A 17,919-nucleotide genomic window follows, 5' to 3' on the forward strand; every position below is an offset into this window, starting at 1 on the left:
ATATATCTGAAATCACATTTTTAAGAATTTAAAAGAAATAATTATATGAAATATAAATTAATTATATAAATATCAGAATATTATTAATATAGTTTTAATTTTTCATACATATGTTTCGTATGCAGACAAAAAAAAAAAAAAAAAAAAAAAAACAGTTTGAGCTGTTTAACCGACAGTTAGATACCCTGTACATTGATATACAATATATTCATGTTATGGCTACAAGTCTTTTTAGTGGAAATTGTCAAAGATGAATTTTAGATTTATTCAGATATTTTAAGAATTAAATAATATAGTGCTAACAATAGAAATAAAATCTGAGATAATTAAAATATATTTTTACCAATTTTTTATTTTTATTTTAACTAAAAATAAAATGATTAGTTTTTCTTCAGTTGTAGATGATGTGATGAGAGATCAACGACAGTTGCTGCTGAAAAGAAAAAGAATTTGAGCTACACAAGGTGGGTATTCACAGTCGTATACTCAACGAATACAGGGTATACTCAGTGGATACGCCCCTTTTGAATGCATATAAAATATATGGAATCAGCTCGGCTGGTTTCAGTTCTTGTGTTATTCTCTATGCTTAAGCATAGCCTAAAAAAAGTGATCTGATCTGATTTATTTGCTGTGGAGCTTAAGCTTAATTTTGTGAAAAAGTTGGAAAATGTGTGAAAATGGCAATTGATAAAACTCAGTGCGTGACTTTTCTAGCTCTGTGTCTCTGCGCCTCTCTGCCACGGATAACGGCAGGTGGAGAGCACGACCGAGCGCTGCTCCATGGCAGCGACGATGGCACCCTGCTCTTTGAGGCGGCCGCAGATCAGAACATAACCTTCCGCCTCATGGGCGAGGCAGCCACGCTGCTCCTGAACGACGTGGACATTGTAGCGGTATTGGAGCGACGTCGGCGTGCCCAGGCATCAGCGGTACGACGGGAGCCCCTGTCTCTGGACGCGCTCAAGGAACAGTTCCGCAACGTGCAGCGGGATCTGATGCGCTTGGGCAGATGGCTGACCAAAACCCAGAATAGAACACGTCGAGCCGGGCCTACGCAGCGAGTGCTACGCCGCGACATACAGCGAGTCCAGACAATTGCGAACACCCTGACAACCCTCGAGAGCAATCTGCTGAAGAACGACTGTGAGTCGAATCCCTGCAGGAATGGCGGCACCTGCTACGACGCCTACAATGCCTTCTATTGCACCTGCGCCGACGGCTGGCAAGTGAGTAAGCTGAGTGCAACGGGTGGGCGTCTTCCTCGAAACACGTTATCCAAAAGCAAAACAAAAATGGGCGTTATTTTATACTAGAGATAGTCTCTGTTAGAAATGGAACTGAAAACGTGAAAGTTGTAGAAGAAAGATAGGAGTAACGAATAAAATATAATCGGAATAGCGGAGAGATATAGAAACAGATGAAATTTGAAATAGACAGAATCTGGCAGAATGAAGATGGATGGTTATTGATTTTTAGAAAAAAACTAAGATTTCTTATTTGAAATGGGTTCAGGCACTAACCATATGGTTCAGAGCATAATTAGCATGGAAAGGAATAGCCTGAAATCGAATATGCAGAAGTCGTAGTACTTAAGAGAACTATAAGGCAGAAGAAACTGCTGTCTATGCTATCAAATAATATAAACATTAACATACATATGCTTAAATAGCATATCAACGTTAAGCCTTATCAAGCTAATATATATTTTTGAGCAGCATAATGAGCTAATCAGATTTAAGTATTCGTGTTTGTTTGCCTATATATCGGCTCGTATGTCTGTATATCTGTATATTTGTCTCTCTGTCCGTCTCACAGTTTGCCTCTCCGCCTGTCTCTCTGTCCGCCAGCCTAGTAAAAGCAGGGGAAGTAGAAGAACTGCAGAGGATCATTTAAGTTGTTTATACATAAGCAACAGTCCTCATTTGGTATTTATATTTGAGTAAAACGAAGCTAGAATGCTTGCAGCAGCAGAGAGTGTTCCCATTGGTCATTTACAGCTCGACCGCAACGATCTCTCTCTAGACTCTGACTGAAAGTTGCCCTATATAAAGGGCAGCAACTGCAGCATTTCTTCAGTCGTCTAGGGCTGGTGGTGGTAAATCGTGTAGTGCAGTACTTAATGAATACTAAAAGCACATACTTAAACGGGACAAAAGAAACACCTAGAAGAAATACTTAGAGGAAATACTCAGAAGAAGACTTTGGGGAAATGCTTAGAGGAAATACTCAGAAGAAGACTGTGGGGAAATGCTTAGAAGAATACTCAGTATTTATTGTTTTCAGCTTAAACCAAAAACAGCACATGCACACATTAGGTTGCAGTATGGAAACTTCATTTATATAACTTTATACGGCTTTTCATAAATAAAGAAATGGGTTCTGTTAATTATAAAATTACAGTTACGTTCAATTTCAAGTAGAAATATTGAAACTGTACAACTCTTCTATAGCGAATCGATAGAGAACTGATAATATTTCAATTTGTTTCGCCTCAGGGTGCCACGTGCGAGGATGATGTGAACGAGTGCTTTAAGTTTGCCGGCACGGATTTGGCTGTGTGCCAGAACGACGCGCAGTGCATCAATACGCCGGGCAGCTATCGGTAAGTGGAACTGGATATTTAGACAGGACATTCGCTGCATCAATACGATCTTGCAATCTTCTAGCTGCGTCTGCCGCAATGGCTTCTCGGGAGCCCACTGCCGTCTGCGCCAACACGTCTGCCTGAGCAATCAGTCGGCGGAGCTGTGCGGCAGCCATGGCACCTGCCTGCCGGCCAACAGTGCGGCTGGTTATGTGTGCATCTGCGAGCCGGGCTGGACCTGGGCGGATACGAATGTGAGCAGCGCCAGCGCCAGTCCCTGCACACGTGATGTGAATGAATGTGCGCCAGACGTGAATCCCTGCCATGATGAGTGCATCAATTTGCCGGGCAGCTTTCGCTGCGGCGCCTGTCCGCCAGGCTACACAGGTGAGGCGGGCACTATGATGGTATGTCTCTTGGCTGATTCCTTTATCTGATTCCAGGCGATGGCCGGCACTGCCGAGATCTTAACGAGTGCGAGGACGGCAACAACGGGGGCTGCAGTCAACGGCCGTTGGTCAGCTGCATCAATACGGAGGGCTCTTACCGATGCGGTCGCTGTCCGCCGGGCTGGACGGGCGATGGCCGGGTCTGCAGCGAGGCCAAGTCCAACTCGTGCAACGGGGAGTCCATTTGCCATCCACGTGCCGAGTGCGAGTATATTTCCGGCACAGTCGTATGCAGCTGTCCGGCCGGATTCTTTGGGCACGGCTATGGCGCCGATGGCTGCACCGAGGACTCCAGCCGGAGGCCCTGCGACGATCATCGCTGCCTGAACAATGGCACGTGCGTACTCAGTGGGCGAGGCACCAGCTGCATCTGCCAGCCGGGCTACACGGGCGCCCTGTGCGCCGAGGCCGATGCCTGTCATCCGAATCCTTGCCAGAACAACGGCGTCTGCCATCTCTTGCCCGGCAATAAGCATCAATGCGTTTGCCCCGCCGGCTTCACGGGCAGCAGTTGCTCCCACGTGCGCAGCTACTGCGGCATCGTCCTGCGCGAGGAGGCGGGCAGCCTGCAGTTTCCTCCCAGCAGCAGCGGCAGCAGCAGCGCAGCAGCCCCTGGTTATCAGCCCAACGAGCGCTGCGCCTTCATCATACGCACGCGGCCCGGCCTGGTACTGAACGTGACCTTTGGCTTGTTCGATCTGCAACAGACGCCAGCTGACTGCAGCGCCGACTTTCTGCAGCTGCACGATGGCAGCTCGCTGACCGCTCGACAAATTGGACGGTTCTGTGGCACTCGGCTGCCGTTGGGCGACGGCCGAGTGGTGACCACACAGGAGCAGCTGTTCCTCTGGTTCCGCTCGGACAATGAGACGCAGGCGCGAGGCTTCAATCTCACCTGGCACTCACAGCCATTCATGTGCGGCGAGACCTTACAGCTGGCCCTGGGGGACAGCGGAGTCCTGCGCTCGCCCAGCTATCCGGGCAAAGCGCGCTCCGGTCTCGACTGTCGTTGGCTCCTGAGGGCTCCATATGGCAACCGGCTGATCTTGCGCTTCTATGAAATCACATTGGGCAACGGCCGGGACAACGGAGAGTGGACGACCAACTGCAGCAATGGGGACTCCCTTGGTGTCTGGGAGTCGGATCGGCTGCTCCACATGGCCTGCCAGTCGGAGCGGCCGGCGCCCCTGCACAGCTCGTCGAACCAGCTGCGCATTGTATTTCACACGGATAGAAATCGCGCGGACAGCTTGTTCCAGCTGCACTATGAGGTGGTGCCGGGTCATCCGGGCTGCGGTGGCGTCTTCAACGAGCCGAGCGGCGTCGTCAGTGGTTATATGAATGCCAAGCTCTGTTTGTATCTAATCGAGCAGCCGTATGGAACGCAGATTGAGCTGACATTCCTCCGGGTTAAACTATTGCACGACTGCTCCCTCCAGCAGCTGGAGATCTTTGACGGACGGACAGACGAGGAGCCACTGCTGCGGCGCTACTGCGGAGAGCCGGAAGACAGTGAACTGCTGCCGGTGACGTCTAAGAGCAATGTTATCCTACTGCGCTACGAGTACGCCTTGGCGGGCCTCGAGTTGACCAAAAGCTTTGAGCTGCGCTACAAGAGAGGTGGGTCGAACATCCGGAATACGGATTGATGATCATATACTGTTGTTTACGATAAGACCTTTCTCCTTTTCAGTTTGCAGTGGCGTGTATTTTGATGCAGATGTGGGCGGCGGTGTTATAGCCACACCCAACTATCCGAATAGCTATTTGGAGCAACTCGACTGCACTTACCACATACGTGGGCAGACAGGCTACCTTTTGCGTCTTAATATCACGGATCTATCGCTTAGCGAAACACAAGACGAGGATCAGTTCAGCTATCTAGATGTAAGTGTAAGTAAGATGTAAGTAAATATGTCCTATTTTCAAAAATGTAACGGACCCACAGGTCTATCTGTCCCGGAATGAGAGTGCGAAGCAACGTTTTGAAAAAAATCTGACCAACCTCCTGATAGTCTCAGAGAACAACCAAGCTCGCCTGGTCTTTCACGGTGCCAGCAATCCGCAACGAGCTCGAGGTCTTCGCATGCTATATTCCTTTATTCCAACAGAATGCGGTGGAGTAATGACAAGGGAAGTTCCTGGGACTTATCGAGGGAGTGACTACTGCCAGTGGATCATTGAGGAGCCAGGGCAAAAGCATCTGAGGATTGTTCTGCGAAGCTATTTAAGCCAAATTGTGAATGTCCATATATATGATAATAGCACTGGCTCGGAAGGCAGACTCTTAAACAGTTACAATCTCCAAGTATCAAACGTTCAAAATATTGATGAATACTTCGACTCGAATCTGGTAACAGTTAGTGCTGCAGGCGTCGCATCTAGCTTGTACTTTGTCTACATCAGATATGAGATGGCCAGCCAAGGTACTGTAAGCTCGCCTGGTCAACAACAAATGCTCGCTTTAACCGATTTCATTTGCAGCTTGTGGTATCAACTCGACAGCTCGCTTCGGAACTATCCAATCACCGAATTGGCCTCTAAAATATGCCTCTAACTCAAACTGCACTTGGCTAATCAAGGCACCGCTCGGCCATCGCATTGAGCTGATGGTCCACAACTTTTCGTTGGAAACCACAGCAGAACGGTGCGCCGATGACTATCTGGAGATAAGGTAATCCTCACCCTTAAGCACTTTCCTTTTTTGGAAATCATTATGTAATCAATATTAAAACAAACATTGGTTTGCTTTGTCTTGGGGATGGGGTTAAAGATTGAAGATTGAACATTAATCTTTGAATGTGCAGTATTAAAGATTGAATATTTCAGAATTGGATTGAAGATTAAATAATGTAGATTGAGGATTGATGAATATGGATATGGATAGATTAATACAATAAAAAGTCTTATCGAATCCATCAAATTGATTCCAAATCATATTCTAAATAGAGTTATTAAATTTGGACCCCTGAACTAGCAATTCGTATGGCATCCTCAGACAGAAACCCATATAATTTAGAAATAATACTCGCTGGCATAGTCTACTGGGAAATCATATCGAACTTTTAGTTTAATTTATAGTATTTTCATGTATAACTTTTTTGCTTCTTCATGATTCTCTCTACGCCCGAATAGAAATGGTGATCAAAGTACGTCGCCGTTAATCGGTCTCTACTGTGGCAGCCGCATTCCGCCGCGTATACCCTCCTTTGGCAATGCGTTGTGGGTGCGCTTTCGCTCGGACTCCTTTGTGGAGGAGGCCGGCTTCCGCATCACTTGGCAGCAGATGGCCACCGGCTGTGGCGGCAAACTCAACTCGCCGACAGGCGCCATTCACTCGCCCCACAGCATAGAGGGCAACCGGGGAGCACTGGCCTGTGACTGGCAGATCACTGTGGCTCAGGGCTCCACTGTGCAGCTGACTCTGCAGAGCCGGGACCCAGGTCTGTGCAATGGGCAGTTGGCTATTTTTGATGGACCCAATATCCGTAGCAAGCCCATGGCCTGGAACTGCAGCAGTGAGGGTCAACGGTTGCTATTGAGCTCAAGCAGCAATCACGTCCTGGTGCGCTATAACGTGGAAAAGGAGTCGCCGGAGGGCGTTGACTTTGTTTTGGACTACTCAACGAACTGTCGGGTGCGGCTGGAGGAACTGCAAGGCGCCATCGAAACACCCAATTTTCCGGACAAGTATCCGGCCAACGCGAACTGCGAGTGGGACATACGGGCCGGAGGTAGAAGTAATCACATCCAGTTGGCCTTCTCCCACTTGGCCGTCGAGCAACTGGGTCCGAATAGCTGCGACTTCGACTATGTGCTGCTGGGCGACTATCGCGACGAGCAGCTGATCAGCGAGCGACGCCTGTGCCACGCCAAGGACCTGGACTTCACCAGCGTGGGCAATCGAGTGCTGCTTAGGTTCAGCAGCGACAATTCGATGGAGGCGCAGGGCTTTCGTGCTGAGTATAAGCGTGTGGGCTGTGGCGATGCGCTTCAGGGTACGGCCGGGTCTTTTGTAACGCCCAATGCACCCTATAGCGTGGATGTGGACTGCGAGTGGGTGATCACAGTGCCCGAGGGCAATCAAATACGGCTGCTCCTCACGGAGGTGCACATTGAGACGTCGCAGCGCGACTGCAGCGAGGACAAGCTGTCCGTCCTGTCCGACAGCGATTCATCCGACCCCCTCTACAGCACCTGCCACGTGGAGTCCGCCGTCCAAACGCTCATCTCGCCAGCCAACGAGATGCGAGTGCGCTTCCATAGCGGACCCCAACGTACCCGCAAGTACGTGGAAGCCAGCTATGTCATGTTCCAAGCTGCCTGCGGCGGCTACGTGAGCGCATCCAATGGGATTATAACCTCACCCGGCTTCAATGAGCCGGGCAACGACATCTATGACAAGGACTTGGAGTGCGTGTGGAGCATTGAGGTGAGTTGCAAGCGGATTCTCTGAAATGGGATCGATGAGAGAAATTCTTATCAATATGGGTTTATTGGCTTTGATGCAACTGCTCTTACAAGGACTCGAAGAATCCTTGCTTATATATGGTGATCATATTCTGTCGGTCGATTTCTTACTCTCAATCTGATGCTCTTTGTATTTTAGGTAGCGGATTCGTATGGCTTCTTGTTGATGTTTGACTCGTTCAACTTGACCGGATCGCCCGATTGCAGAGTTTCCAGTTTGGAACTGTCGCACTTCAGAGGCGACAACAGGAGCGAGCAGTTGATCAAGCGGGTCTGTGGCGAAACGTTCCCCAGCATAAAACTGGTGCAGAATCATTTGCGATTGCGTCTCAAGGTAAAGGAAGGTTTTTGGGCCAGATTCTCGATGCGCTTCGAGCAGGTTTGCGGCGGAACGCGGACAGACAGCGAGGGCTATCTGCGCTCGCGTCTGGATGAGATATGCTACTGGAACATTGCGGCGCCGGAAGGCACCAAGGTCACTCTCAACATCCACCAGCTGGAGTGTCAGCGCTGCGCCGCATCGGCTGGCAACTGCACGTCAGGTCTGCGCGTGCTGAATGCTCTCGACGAGGTGGTCTACTACGATCTATGTGAGGAGCATCCGATGCAGCTGTTGCTGCCAACCAACAGTCTGATGATCCAGACGAGTGGCGTAGCCCTTGTGGCGTACTACTCTACGGTCGAGAGTTCCTGCGGCGGCAATATTACCTCTGTACGTGGCACTCTCACCTCACCCGGCTATCCGAACAGCTATCCGGCGAATGTGGAATGCGTCTGGCAACTTGAAACGCGTGAGGGCAATGCCATGGAGCTAAGATTCGAGGCAATGGACATTGTCCAATCGGAGCATTGCAATACGGACTTCCTGGAGCTGCGAGCCGGTCTCCAGGGTCCTCTGATTGGCCTCTACTGCGACAACGAAGTGCCCGCCGAGCCGCTTTTAGTCAACTCCACGCTGTGGATCAAGTTTCGCAGTCAGGCGGCCAGCACCGCCAGCGGCTTCAAGCTGCGCTGGAGCTATGGTAAGTACAACAATATCTCCTGCTAGCACAAGCCCAACATAACATTTAAGTATGTATATAAACCAAGTAGAGCCAGTCCTAAGCTACTGCACTCTATTCGTATATCTGTAGAGGTTTGAATTTTGGTAGTGCTGCCATTAGGTTACTTTTCGACAATGCCGGAACTTCTTAATACTTGGAGCCAACCTGGTTTAATATCAATGTATTTAAAATGCCCCATAGACCCGTCATTAATTTGTGAACCTAACCTAACCCGATCTACTCTATTCATCTCTCGAACGCGTGTAACATAAATCGGGCATTTGTTTTCAGTACATGACAACGAATTGACCGAAGGCACTAATGGCACCATTGAATCGCCCTCGAAGGTCTCTATACAAAGTGACGATCAACCCTACAGCTGGCGCATCATTGCAGATCGCGAGCGTGTGGTTATTTTGAGTTTCAGGGAATACAACACCGGGCTTCTGGTAAGCACGTAATATAACATAGAAAAAACTTTCGTGTGCTTAAGCAAATACAATCTGCAGCTCTTCGATGGCTATGATGACACAGCGCTGCCTGTTAGCATAGCGTCCTCCCCCTGGCAGTTCACGTCGAGCAGCAATGTGATCTACCTGAAGACTGTGAATAAGGACTTCGATCATTTCCGGGTGCAGTGGCGCGTCCTTCGCAGCGAGGAGGTCAAGACGAATATGACTTTGAAGAGTGAAGTGTGCAGTAGGGTGTATACCTTGGATAATGGAATGGTTAGGCTAAATTCGCCCGGTTATCCCGGCTACAAGCCGAACCTGAACTGTGAGTGGACCTTCGTGCCAAAGGACCCATCGAAGCACGCGTATGTGGATATCTTTGAAGCTAGGCTGGAGGTCACAATGGATTGTCAATTGGATTACCTAAGCGTACAGACCTCGAGCAATATGATCGACTGGCCGGAACAGTTGCGCATCTGCAATAGCAGCGCGTATAATGGAAAACGGATAAGTCGTGTACACGGCACTCCGAATCTCAGGCTGCAATTTGTCACGGACGCCACAATCAATGGCACCGGCTTCAGGTCCATTGTGAACACAGAATGCGGCTCCAACATGACCGGGCCCGTGGGCACCATCCTGAATTCATATACGCAAAGGCTTCAGAGCTCCACTGAACTCGGCTGTGAGTGGCACATTGAAGTGCGTCGAGGTCGAGTGATTGAGATCACGATTGAATATAATGAAACTGCACGAAATACCAGCTGCTCGCACTACGGCATCATCTACGATGGCCTGGACGCGTACGCCCCACAGTTGGCGCCGGGCAAGTTCTGTAACCAGATGGGCTACAATACGGTGCGCAGCTACCGGACCAGCGGACCGCATGCCTACGTTCGATACGTTTATCCGTCGACAAAACTGAACTTCCAGCCGGTGCAGAGTAGCTGGAATCTGACGTACCGCGAGTTCAGTGAATGCGATGCAGAGGTCCGTCTCACACATCTGGCAAGCAGCTATAACATCAGCTCTCCTGGCTACCCCTACTATCCGCATCCGCACTCCGACTGTACCTGGGTAATTGTGGCACCGCCTGGCGAGACCATAGCAGCCACTTTCGTTGACCGCTTCGCCCTCAGCCAGCGCAATTGTGACAAGGAGTTCGTTGAGCTCTACGACGGCAGCACAACTCTGGCTCGCCGACTGCTACGCACCTGCCGAAGTACAGGCACCAAATACAGCTCCGGCAATCTCCTGCTGGTGCACTATCAGACGCAGCTGAACGAGCCACACGGGGGCTTCCGGCTGAACGTTTCTCTTAGCAGGTGCGGCGGCCGGTTTACCGCACGGAGTGGCACCATCCAGTCGGAGCACTATCCCGCACTAGGCGGATATCCAAAGCCAGCGGTCTGCGAGTATAGCATCCTGTCGGCGGCGAATACACACATTCAATTGAACTTTACCGATTTGCATTTGCCCTTCGCGGCGTCATCAGATTCTGAGGGACTCGACCGCATTGAAATCCTGGATCCAAACGATGAGCGTAAGATCGTCATGACACTGTTTGGCAATAGGAGCGCTCCCATACCAATTACCTTGACCACAAATCAGGTGGTATTGCGCTTTGTCACGAAGCAGCTTGGTAACAAGTATCGGGGCTTCAAGCTGGAATATCAATCTCTTCTTGGGTCGTGCCATCAGACAGTGAACGCGGCGAGTGGGGAGCTGGAACTGCAGAAGTCCAAGCCAACGCAGTACATACGGGTTTGCTCATGGCGTATTACGGTGCCCAAGGGTCAACGGGTACGTCTTGAGCTCCTCAATCTGGATGAGTTCAGGTCGCTTAATTCGACGTGAGTAAAACGGCTTGCACTTATATAGCTCTATTGGTTGTCAAATTTAAATTTAAATTTTACCTTTCAAGGCCCCGAATGATGTTTAGAACTCCGGTTAGCTTTTACAACGATCCCATCTACTTGTCCAAGATTACAGCGCTCAATCCACAAAATTACAACGGGGATGGCGTTGTTAGATCCACAGACAACTTTATGCTAGTTCGCATAGTGATCTCGGTTCAGCAGATTACACTGCGTGCGCGCTTCAGCTCGAGTGAAGCCTCGCCATGTCCGGACGACATTGGCAGTCGCGCAAGTGGAACAATATCCAACGAAGGTCTGGAGCATCTGCCCACCTATTACTGCACGATTAACTTTGTCAGCGATCCCGGTGTGACAACCAGCTTTACAGTGCAGGAATATCGCAGTAGACGACAGCAGCCCAGTGTTCAGCTGAATGATGATGTCGTTTTCAACAAGATGAGCTTGATCACAGAGAATGCCACCTATTCGCTGGCCACCACAGCCGGTCACTTGACGCTGATGAAGCAGATGGACAACGGCGGTACACATTTCCGGGCCACTTACCGTCGTTACGCATGCGGCGGGCACGTGGAGTTGGCTGAGGGCACCGTCATTGAGTTGCCCCGAATGGTTGCGCACTTTGGCCAGCTGGAGTGCGCGTGGACATTGATGAAGCCTATTGGATATGAGATGAACGGCAGTTTAAGCTTAAGCGATAACTGCGATCGCGAGTATCTGATGATCTCTGATCGGAAATTCTGTGGTAGTGCATCGAATCTCAACACCACAATGCTGAATTCGTTACAGATCAGGCTGCTCTACCATGCGACCGAGTATCGTGCCGACAGCACTCCGTTCCGGCTGCAGACCAGCAAGCCCGAGTCCCTTGGGGGCTGGGGGAACATAATAATCGTCGGCCGACAGCCAACACCGCCCATCAAAATAGACGCTCAGAGCTATAGGAACAACATGGAGCTCAGCTGGGAGTTCCAAGCACTGGGTAAGCTATCACTGCAGCTGCAATTTCAGGGCAGATTCTTCATTGAAACGGCGCCCAACTGCAGTCACGATAGCCTGGAGGTGCTTCAATTCCAGCAAGGCATGTGGCAGCCCCTGGCCAAGTACTGCGGCCGCGAGATGCCCGATCCGCTCTTCATTCCGGCCAGCAGCATGCGAGTTGTTTTTCGCACCGACGATCAGATCACAGCCGACGGCTTCACCTTTGTCGTCTCGCCCAGCTGTGACACAAAGCTGGTTGCCAGCACAGAGCTGCAAACGGTGAGCTTCCTCAAGCTGAACCGCCTGGCGGGCAGGGAGTGCAGCATAGAGATAACCACAGATACCAAGCATCAGCTGCTGGTCAGCGTGACTAGCAGATCCAGAGCGCGCCCCTCCGCACAGCTCTGTCGCCTGGTTGGCTTTATGGCCTATCGGCTAGATGGCGAGCACGAGGAGGAGCAGTCGCTGGGCAGGCAATGCCCCACTTTCGAGGTGACTGGCTACAAGAGAATACGCATTGTGTACACGCCCCAGCTGATGACAAGTATCGCCTGGGAGCTGCAGTATCAGCTGCTCGAATGTGGCGGTGACTACCGGGCGCCCTTTACGCTGCGTCCGCCAATCGGCATTGCGAACGGCAAGAGCTGTGAGTGGCATGTGATGGCGCCACCACAGCATGCGATCCTCATGCGCTTCAAGTACTTGGACATCGAAAGCAGCCAACTCTGCCAACTGGGCCATCTGAGCATCTATCGGGGTAATGCGGTGAGTGAAGAGCACCGCCTCGACCGCCTCTGCGGCAATCTAACCAGTCCCAGCATTATGGTGGACAGCAATCAGGCAACCATTGTGTACAAATTGTACCTAGAGCAAAGCGGCAGGGGCTTCTTGGCTAGCGTTCACTTCACCCCCAATTGCAATGAGCGCCTGGCGTTAAGCGAGGGTAACACACGGATGAGTCTGGTGCGTCACTATCAACTGAATGCCACCAATGGCACCGAGGACCTGCAGTGCTTCTTCCGGGCTAGTGCAGCGCCCGGCTATCGACTCTCAGTGTGGCTCAAGCAGTTGCAGCTGAACGCGAATCGCTGCAAAGGGGAGAGCTGCAACACACTGGAGGTGATCGACGGCTTCGACAGGGACAGCACCAGCATGGGCATCTACTCTGCCGTCGACGGCAATGGCACCAAGCTCTTCAGCTCGAACCCGGATTTGCTGATTAAGCTGAGTGGAACTGTGGCTCAACCGAATGGAATTGGCTTCGAGCTGATTCTGCAAATGGAGGCCACTGTCTGCGGCCAGTTGAAGTACAATCTGCTTGGGAATGAGGTGAGTAATAGATCCTCAGCCTTGGACACCCTCTCTATGCCCACTCACACGTCCTTCCATCACAGACAGTGAATATTCGCATGAACAACGTGAACCAAACCAGCTTGGGAGGAAGCATCCACTGCATGTGGGAGTTCAAAGCGAATGCTCCATTTGAGCTTGACCTAAAATCGGTTCAGCTCCAGGATGTCGCCCAGTCGACAGGCAAATGCATCGATTACCTGCTCATGTCTATACAAAATGTGAGTCCATCTGAAACTCAATCAAATGAATAATGCTCTAACTACTGCTATTCCCAGGGCGACAATCGGTATTTTTGCGGCCAGTTTCGTAATACTGTTGTGGATATTACCAATGGTACGCAGTTCACGCTGACGTTCCACAGCAGCAGACAAGGAGTATTGGACTCGATTGATATTTCACTTCATCGAAAAGCAAGTAGGTCAATGCAGCTAATAGACTGCATATATGAATAACTTTCAGATATCACATATGTATGCACATATCAATTTCTATATGTCTATAGCTATCCATCCTTCTTCAGCTGCTTCACTTTTAACAATTTCTTTCCTCATCCTTTGAGAATCACATAGAAGGGCATACTTTTTATCAAAATTCAATCAATTACAGATTGCAATCGCACTTACAACGCCCTAAGCGGCATGATTTATTATTATACGAATAATGAATTGGAGATAGGCAATTGTACCAACTACATACGAGTCCCAGATAAGTATTACTTGACACTCGAAATAATGTACATCACACTTGAACATGGATCAAACACATCTTCCTTCAATGTAAGTAATTCTCTTATTTCTATAATGATTTCTAAGTAAAATTTAGTTCCTAGTCCCTTTTAATTTTTATTGATAAATCCATTTTACAGGTGACGGATCTTCGGACAAATCATGTCATCTATAATTTGACAAACAATGAATATATTTCATTCCTATCCGTTCGTAGCACAGCAAATGCCATTCGTCTGTCGGGTTTGGGCGTAAGGTTCTTACAGCTGGCATATTACTCCAGCAATAATAAGTCTCCCCCGGGCTGTGGAGGTGAGCTCAATGGGCTAGAGGGCATAATCTCGAATCCGGACTACGATAATCGGAACTATTCGGACTGCAGCTGGCGCATATCCGTGCCTGGTGGTAAAACTCTACAGTTTAGTTTCAGATGTACGTTCCACAAAGCATTTCAAATATATATTTGATATTCGACTAATCGTATTTTCTACACTCAGCGTTTGATATGGGCTCCCACTCCAACTGTCAACTGGACAATATCAAAGTTTACGAAGTCTTGCCCGACTTTAGCGAGAAGCTGCATTACACTTTCTGTGGCCAAGAGGAGCCGGAAGCATTCTTGGTGAAGTTCAATCAAATTAGGATCGCGGCCAAAAAATCACCCAACTTTAATGGAATTGGATTTCAATTGTACTTCTTTAACATGGTAGAGTAGCTCCTTTTGAGCTACGCTCAACATTATTATAAAATACGCATCTACATGTATTTGATTTCAACTTAATAAGGAAATAGTCTATATCAAAATACAAATACCATAATAATAATTCCTCATAATGTTAATGCTTGCTCTTCTTTTTCTTGGACTTGTGCTTTGATTTCTCGCCCTTCTTCGACTTTTTCTTGGACTTCTGTTTTGACTTCTTGGACTTTTTGGAGCTAGACTTCTTGGACTTTGATTTCTTAACCTTCACATCACTGTCCTCACTGCTGGAATCGGTGCTATCCTCGTCGCTATCTTCGCTGCTGCTCAGCGTTCGTTCCACCCACTGTTCAGCTTTGCGTTTCTTCGGCGCATGCTCTTGCCAGAGCTGTTGCAGCTTGGCATCGATGCTGGCCTCGGCCTGGACCTCGGTGGGCTTTAGCTGGCTAGGCAGCTTTGGCCCGTAAAGGTCCTCTTGAGGCACCTCTGCCATGGCCAATTCCCGATCGTTTCTCAGTCTCTCCTCACGCGATTTATAAGCAATCTTCAACTTGTTGCCAGGAATGGGAGCAAACTTCGTTGGCGCTGGCTCTGTCGGTTTGACCACCTCCTCCGGTGGTTTGAACAGTGCCGCAAATAGGCCGCGTGGAGGTGAATTATTGCGTAACAAATTGACCGCCGCCGCTGATGTGGCTGTGGTGCATGGCAAGCCCAAGGCAGCTTGCATTTCCTTGATCTTAGCATCCTTCTCCAGCTCTGGCGGCTGTCCCTGTGCCACTGCTGGGGCCTCTGTCTCCTCGTCGCTGTCGTCGAATATGCTCTTGAAGAGATCAATCTTTTCGGAAATGGGCTTGTCCCGTGCCGCATCTACAGCATGTTCAAGTGGTGTCTTCGGCACAAAAGTGGGCTTGATAGCTGTGCTGTTAGCAGGCTCCAGTGGCGCTTTAACTTCTGCCTCTTCTACAGGAGCTGTTGGTGCTGGCTTCGAAGTCGGCAGCGTCACTTGCTCCCGCTGCTGCTGTCCTTGCTGCTGCTTGGGCAGCTCGATGTGCTTGGGTATGATTGTAGGTGTTTGGAAATTCGCTTTGGTATTGACCGAAGTCTCCAAATAATCAAATATGGACATTTTGGCTTTGCCTTTTAATGTATTTTCGACTTCTGGCAGAGCACCGCCATACGGTTCCGCGATATTGTATCGCTTGCATAACAATGCGCTAGGCTTCCACATAGCCTTCGTGCGTTTCATAACAATTTTGAGCTTCTCGTCTGGTTGGACTTCTTGTTTTGCATTTCCTTCCTGCACCGTAGCCTCTGAAACAAATCTGTCGAGCATGAGACCAGCCAGTGGTCGGTAGATCTTGGATGCCTGCATAAACTCCTTTTTTTCCATTTCACGATCCCACAAAGAAAGCGTAACTGGCTGTAGCTCGGCCAGAAATTCGGTAATCTCTTTATCGTCCTTAAGATTTGCTGCCAGAAACTTTTCATAGCGCTGCTGTTTAGCTTCGTCTGCAAGAAAGGGCTTGAATCCGCTGGAGGGTTGGCTAGATGCTGGAATTAAGAATTTATTATATAAGTAATCCTATTTCAAGGAATCAAGGAGATAAATACCTAAATTCTTGGTCTTGCTGGCAGCCTGTGCCTGGAGTGCAGCATTTGATTCTTGCAGCTCTTTGCTGAGCTCGACTGGCGCCACCGTCGCCACTGGCAGTTCCTCGCCGGCTGTGGAAATGAGTCCACCCTTGGTAAAATTGCTACTCTTGGCACTAATTAGTTCAAGCAGAGATTTACTGCGTTCCTGTTGCTCCTGAGTGCTGACACTGTTTGCCGTCTTAAAGGGATTCTTTTTGACTTGTGACTCACCGAGCAGTTGAGCCCGCTGCTCCGGATTTAGATCATGTCTACCTAGGCCTGCCTTCTTATAGTCCGCCTCGGCTATTTTACGCGCACGCTCTGCATCCAAGGGCGTAAACCGGCTGCGCCGCTGGAGCCAATTGCGAGGCTTAAAGTCACGAGGCAAATCGATCACAAACGGCTTATTGTGAGTGATGTTACTCTTGTCCTCGCTGAAGCCATCGATCACGTGACGCTGCTGCACATACTGCGCTTTCTTTTGCTGGGGCTGTTTGTCAGCCAGTGAGAAGTCATAGCGAGTCATGTCGTCCTTTGCATAGATATCCTCGTCCTCTTCCTCGAACGCTCCCACGCCAAAGGCCTGGCCGCGTATGGAGAACGGCTTCTGCTTAGCCGCTGTGTCCAGCTGGCCAAATAGATTAATGTGCTGCATGGGTGCTGCAGTCGTGCTGCTCTTGGATAGTACTGGAGCACGGCTGAGACCTGAGTAGCTCATGCCAAAGCGATTCTCTTTGGGTGTGTAAAACATGGGCTCATAGTCATCAGGGGCAAAGGTAATGTCCTCATCTTCGTCTTCGTCATCATTATCCTCATCGTCAGCTGCATCTTCACTGTGCTGTTGCTTTGTCGAGCTTGGAATTCCCTCATCCCCGTAATGGTCCAGTAGATATTGTTCTCTTTTGTTACGCGCCATCGCCAGTCGTTTTTCTTTGCGCGTTTGGCGCGGTCCGACACCCTGGCCGGGCTTCCAACCCATGCTCTTTAGTATACGCACGGCAACCTTGTCACGTACGGGACGTAAAAGCTGTTCCAGGACAGGTACACCGGGAATGGGTCCAGCCACCGGTGGCTGCATCAGCTTGCGTTTGCGCTGGCCCGTTCGCTGCTCTTGCTCGCTCTCCTTGGAAAAATCATCTCGTGTACGTATGCCCTGGGGGGCTATTCCAAATTCACCCAAATCTTCATTGTCCATGAAGTCTTCGGGTCGTTGTTGCACTTTGCTGGCTTTTTCGCCCCGTGAACTCTTGAAATTCTGTGGCGTCCAACCCTCCAGTGAGCCAACAGTATTCCAAAAACCAGCACTAAAGCCCCCAGTAAAGGCACCATGAAACCGGCGCTTACCATTTTCATCTTTGACGATTTGGTCTTCAATCGCAAGTGGTTTTTTTGCGGGCACCTCATCTGAAAACATATATTATTAACACACTCTATTGTATTCTCACAGTATTTACCTTTCTCAAGTGGCTCCAAGGGTGTGCCAAACCGATGTAAATGGTTTTCCTCGTCCATATTTATTTAAAAACATTCACGACTTCGTTTGCTCAAAATTTGCAGCCCTTTTAATGCGCGCTCAGCTGGCCAATAAACGTAAACAAAACTCCAGGGCTGCCAGATCGGGAAAACTTTCTGCTATCGCTTGAAACATCT

At 49.5% G+C, this 17,919-nt stretch overlaps 2 protein-coding genes across 3 annotated transcripts; one reads left to right on the forward strand and one right to left on the reverse strand.

Moving 5' to 3' along the window:
• The first annotated feature begins 591 nt into the window (after positions 1-591).
• On the forward strand, positions 592-14,777 carry LOC6583202 (cubilin homolog). Of its 2 annotated transcripts, none has more exons than XM_032731744.2 (17): positions 592-1,229; positions 2,499-2,605; positions 2,670-2,974; positions 3,031-4,656; positions 4,730-4,929; positions 4,985-5,462; positions 5,521-5,710; positions 6,172-7,468; positions 7,646-8,528; positions 8,841-8,998; positions 9,059-10,854; positions 10,926-13,188; positions 13,254-13,430; positions 13,488-13,626; positions 13,819-13,988; positions 14,078-14,369; positions 14,435-14,777. In XM_032731744.2, exons 1-17 carry the CDS (start codon positions 681-683, stop codon positions 14,650-14,652), a joined length of 10,848 nt encoding a protein of 3,615 aa, XP_032587635.1. In that variant the 5' UTR covers positions 592-680; the 3' UTR covers positions 14,653-14,777. The 2 variants fall into 2 exon arrangements, with proteins under 2 accessions (XP_032587635.1, XP_002008876.2); XM_002008840.4 differs by having other exon boundaries at positions 4,730-4,923.
• On the reverse strand, positions 14,576-17,879 carry LOC6583203 (G patch domain-containing protein 1 homolog). Its single transcript, XM_002008841.4, has 3 exons — positions 17,724-17,879; positions 16,249-17,673; positions 14,576-16,188 (listed from the first exon to the last, which is right to left on the reverse strand). Exons 1-3 carry the CDS (start codon positions 17,779-17,781, stop codon positions 14,774-14,776), a joined length of 2,898 nt encoding a protein of 965 aa, XP_002008877.1. The 5' UTR covers positions 17,782-17,879; the 3' UTR covers positions 14,576-14,773.
• Positions 17,880-17,919: the final 40 nt, after the last annotated feature.

This window comes from Drosophila mojavensis, unplaced genomic scaffold (assembly GCF_018153725.1).
Source record: "Drosophila mojavensis isolate 15081-1352.22 unplaced genomic scaffold, ASM1815372v1 contig_74, whole genome shotgun sequence".
Classification (NCBI taxonomy): Eukaryota; Metazoa; Arthropoda; class Insecta; order Diptera; family Drosophilidae; genus Drosophila; species Drosophila mojavensis.

Bases quoted from the DNA above. Each gene is read 5' to 3' on its own strand.
- LOC6583202 (XM_032731744.2), top strand. From the start codon at position 681: ATGGCAATTGATAAAACTCAGTGCGTGACTTTTCTAGCTCTGTGTCTC. The intron at 8,529-8,840 runs GTAAGTACAACA...ATTTGTTTTCAG, and splicing joins CAAGCTGCGCTGGAGCTATG to TACATGACAACGAATTGACC. The intron at 13,431-13,487 runs GTGAGTCCATCT...TGCTATTCCCAG, and splicing joins TGCTCATGTCTATACAAAAT to GGCGACAATCGGTATTTTTG.
- LOC6583203 (XM_002008841.4), bottom strand. From the start codon at position 17,781: ATGGACGAGGAAAACCATTTACATCGGTTTGGCACACCCTTGGAGCCA. The intron at 17,674-17,723 runs GTAAATACTGTG...ATATGTTTTCAG, and splicing joins CTTGGAGCCACTTGAGAAAG to ATGAGGTGCCCGCAAAAAAA. The intron at 16,189-16,248 runs GTATTTATCTCC...TCTTAATTCCAG, and splicing joins CAGCAAGACCAAGAATTTAG to CATCTAGCCAACCCTCCAGC.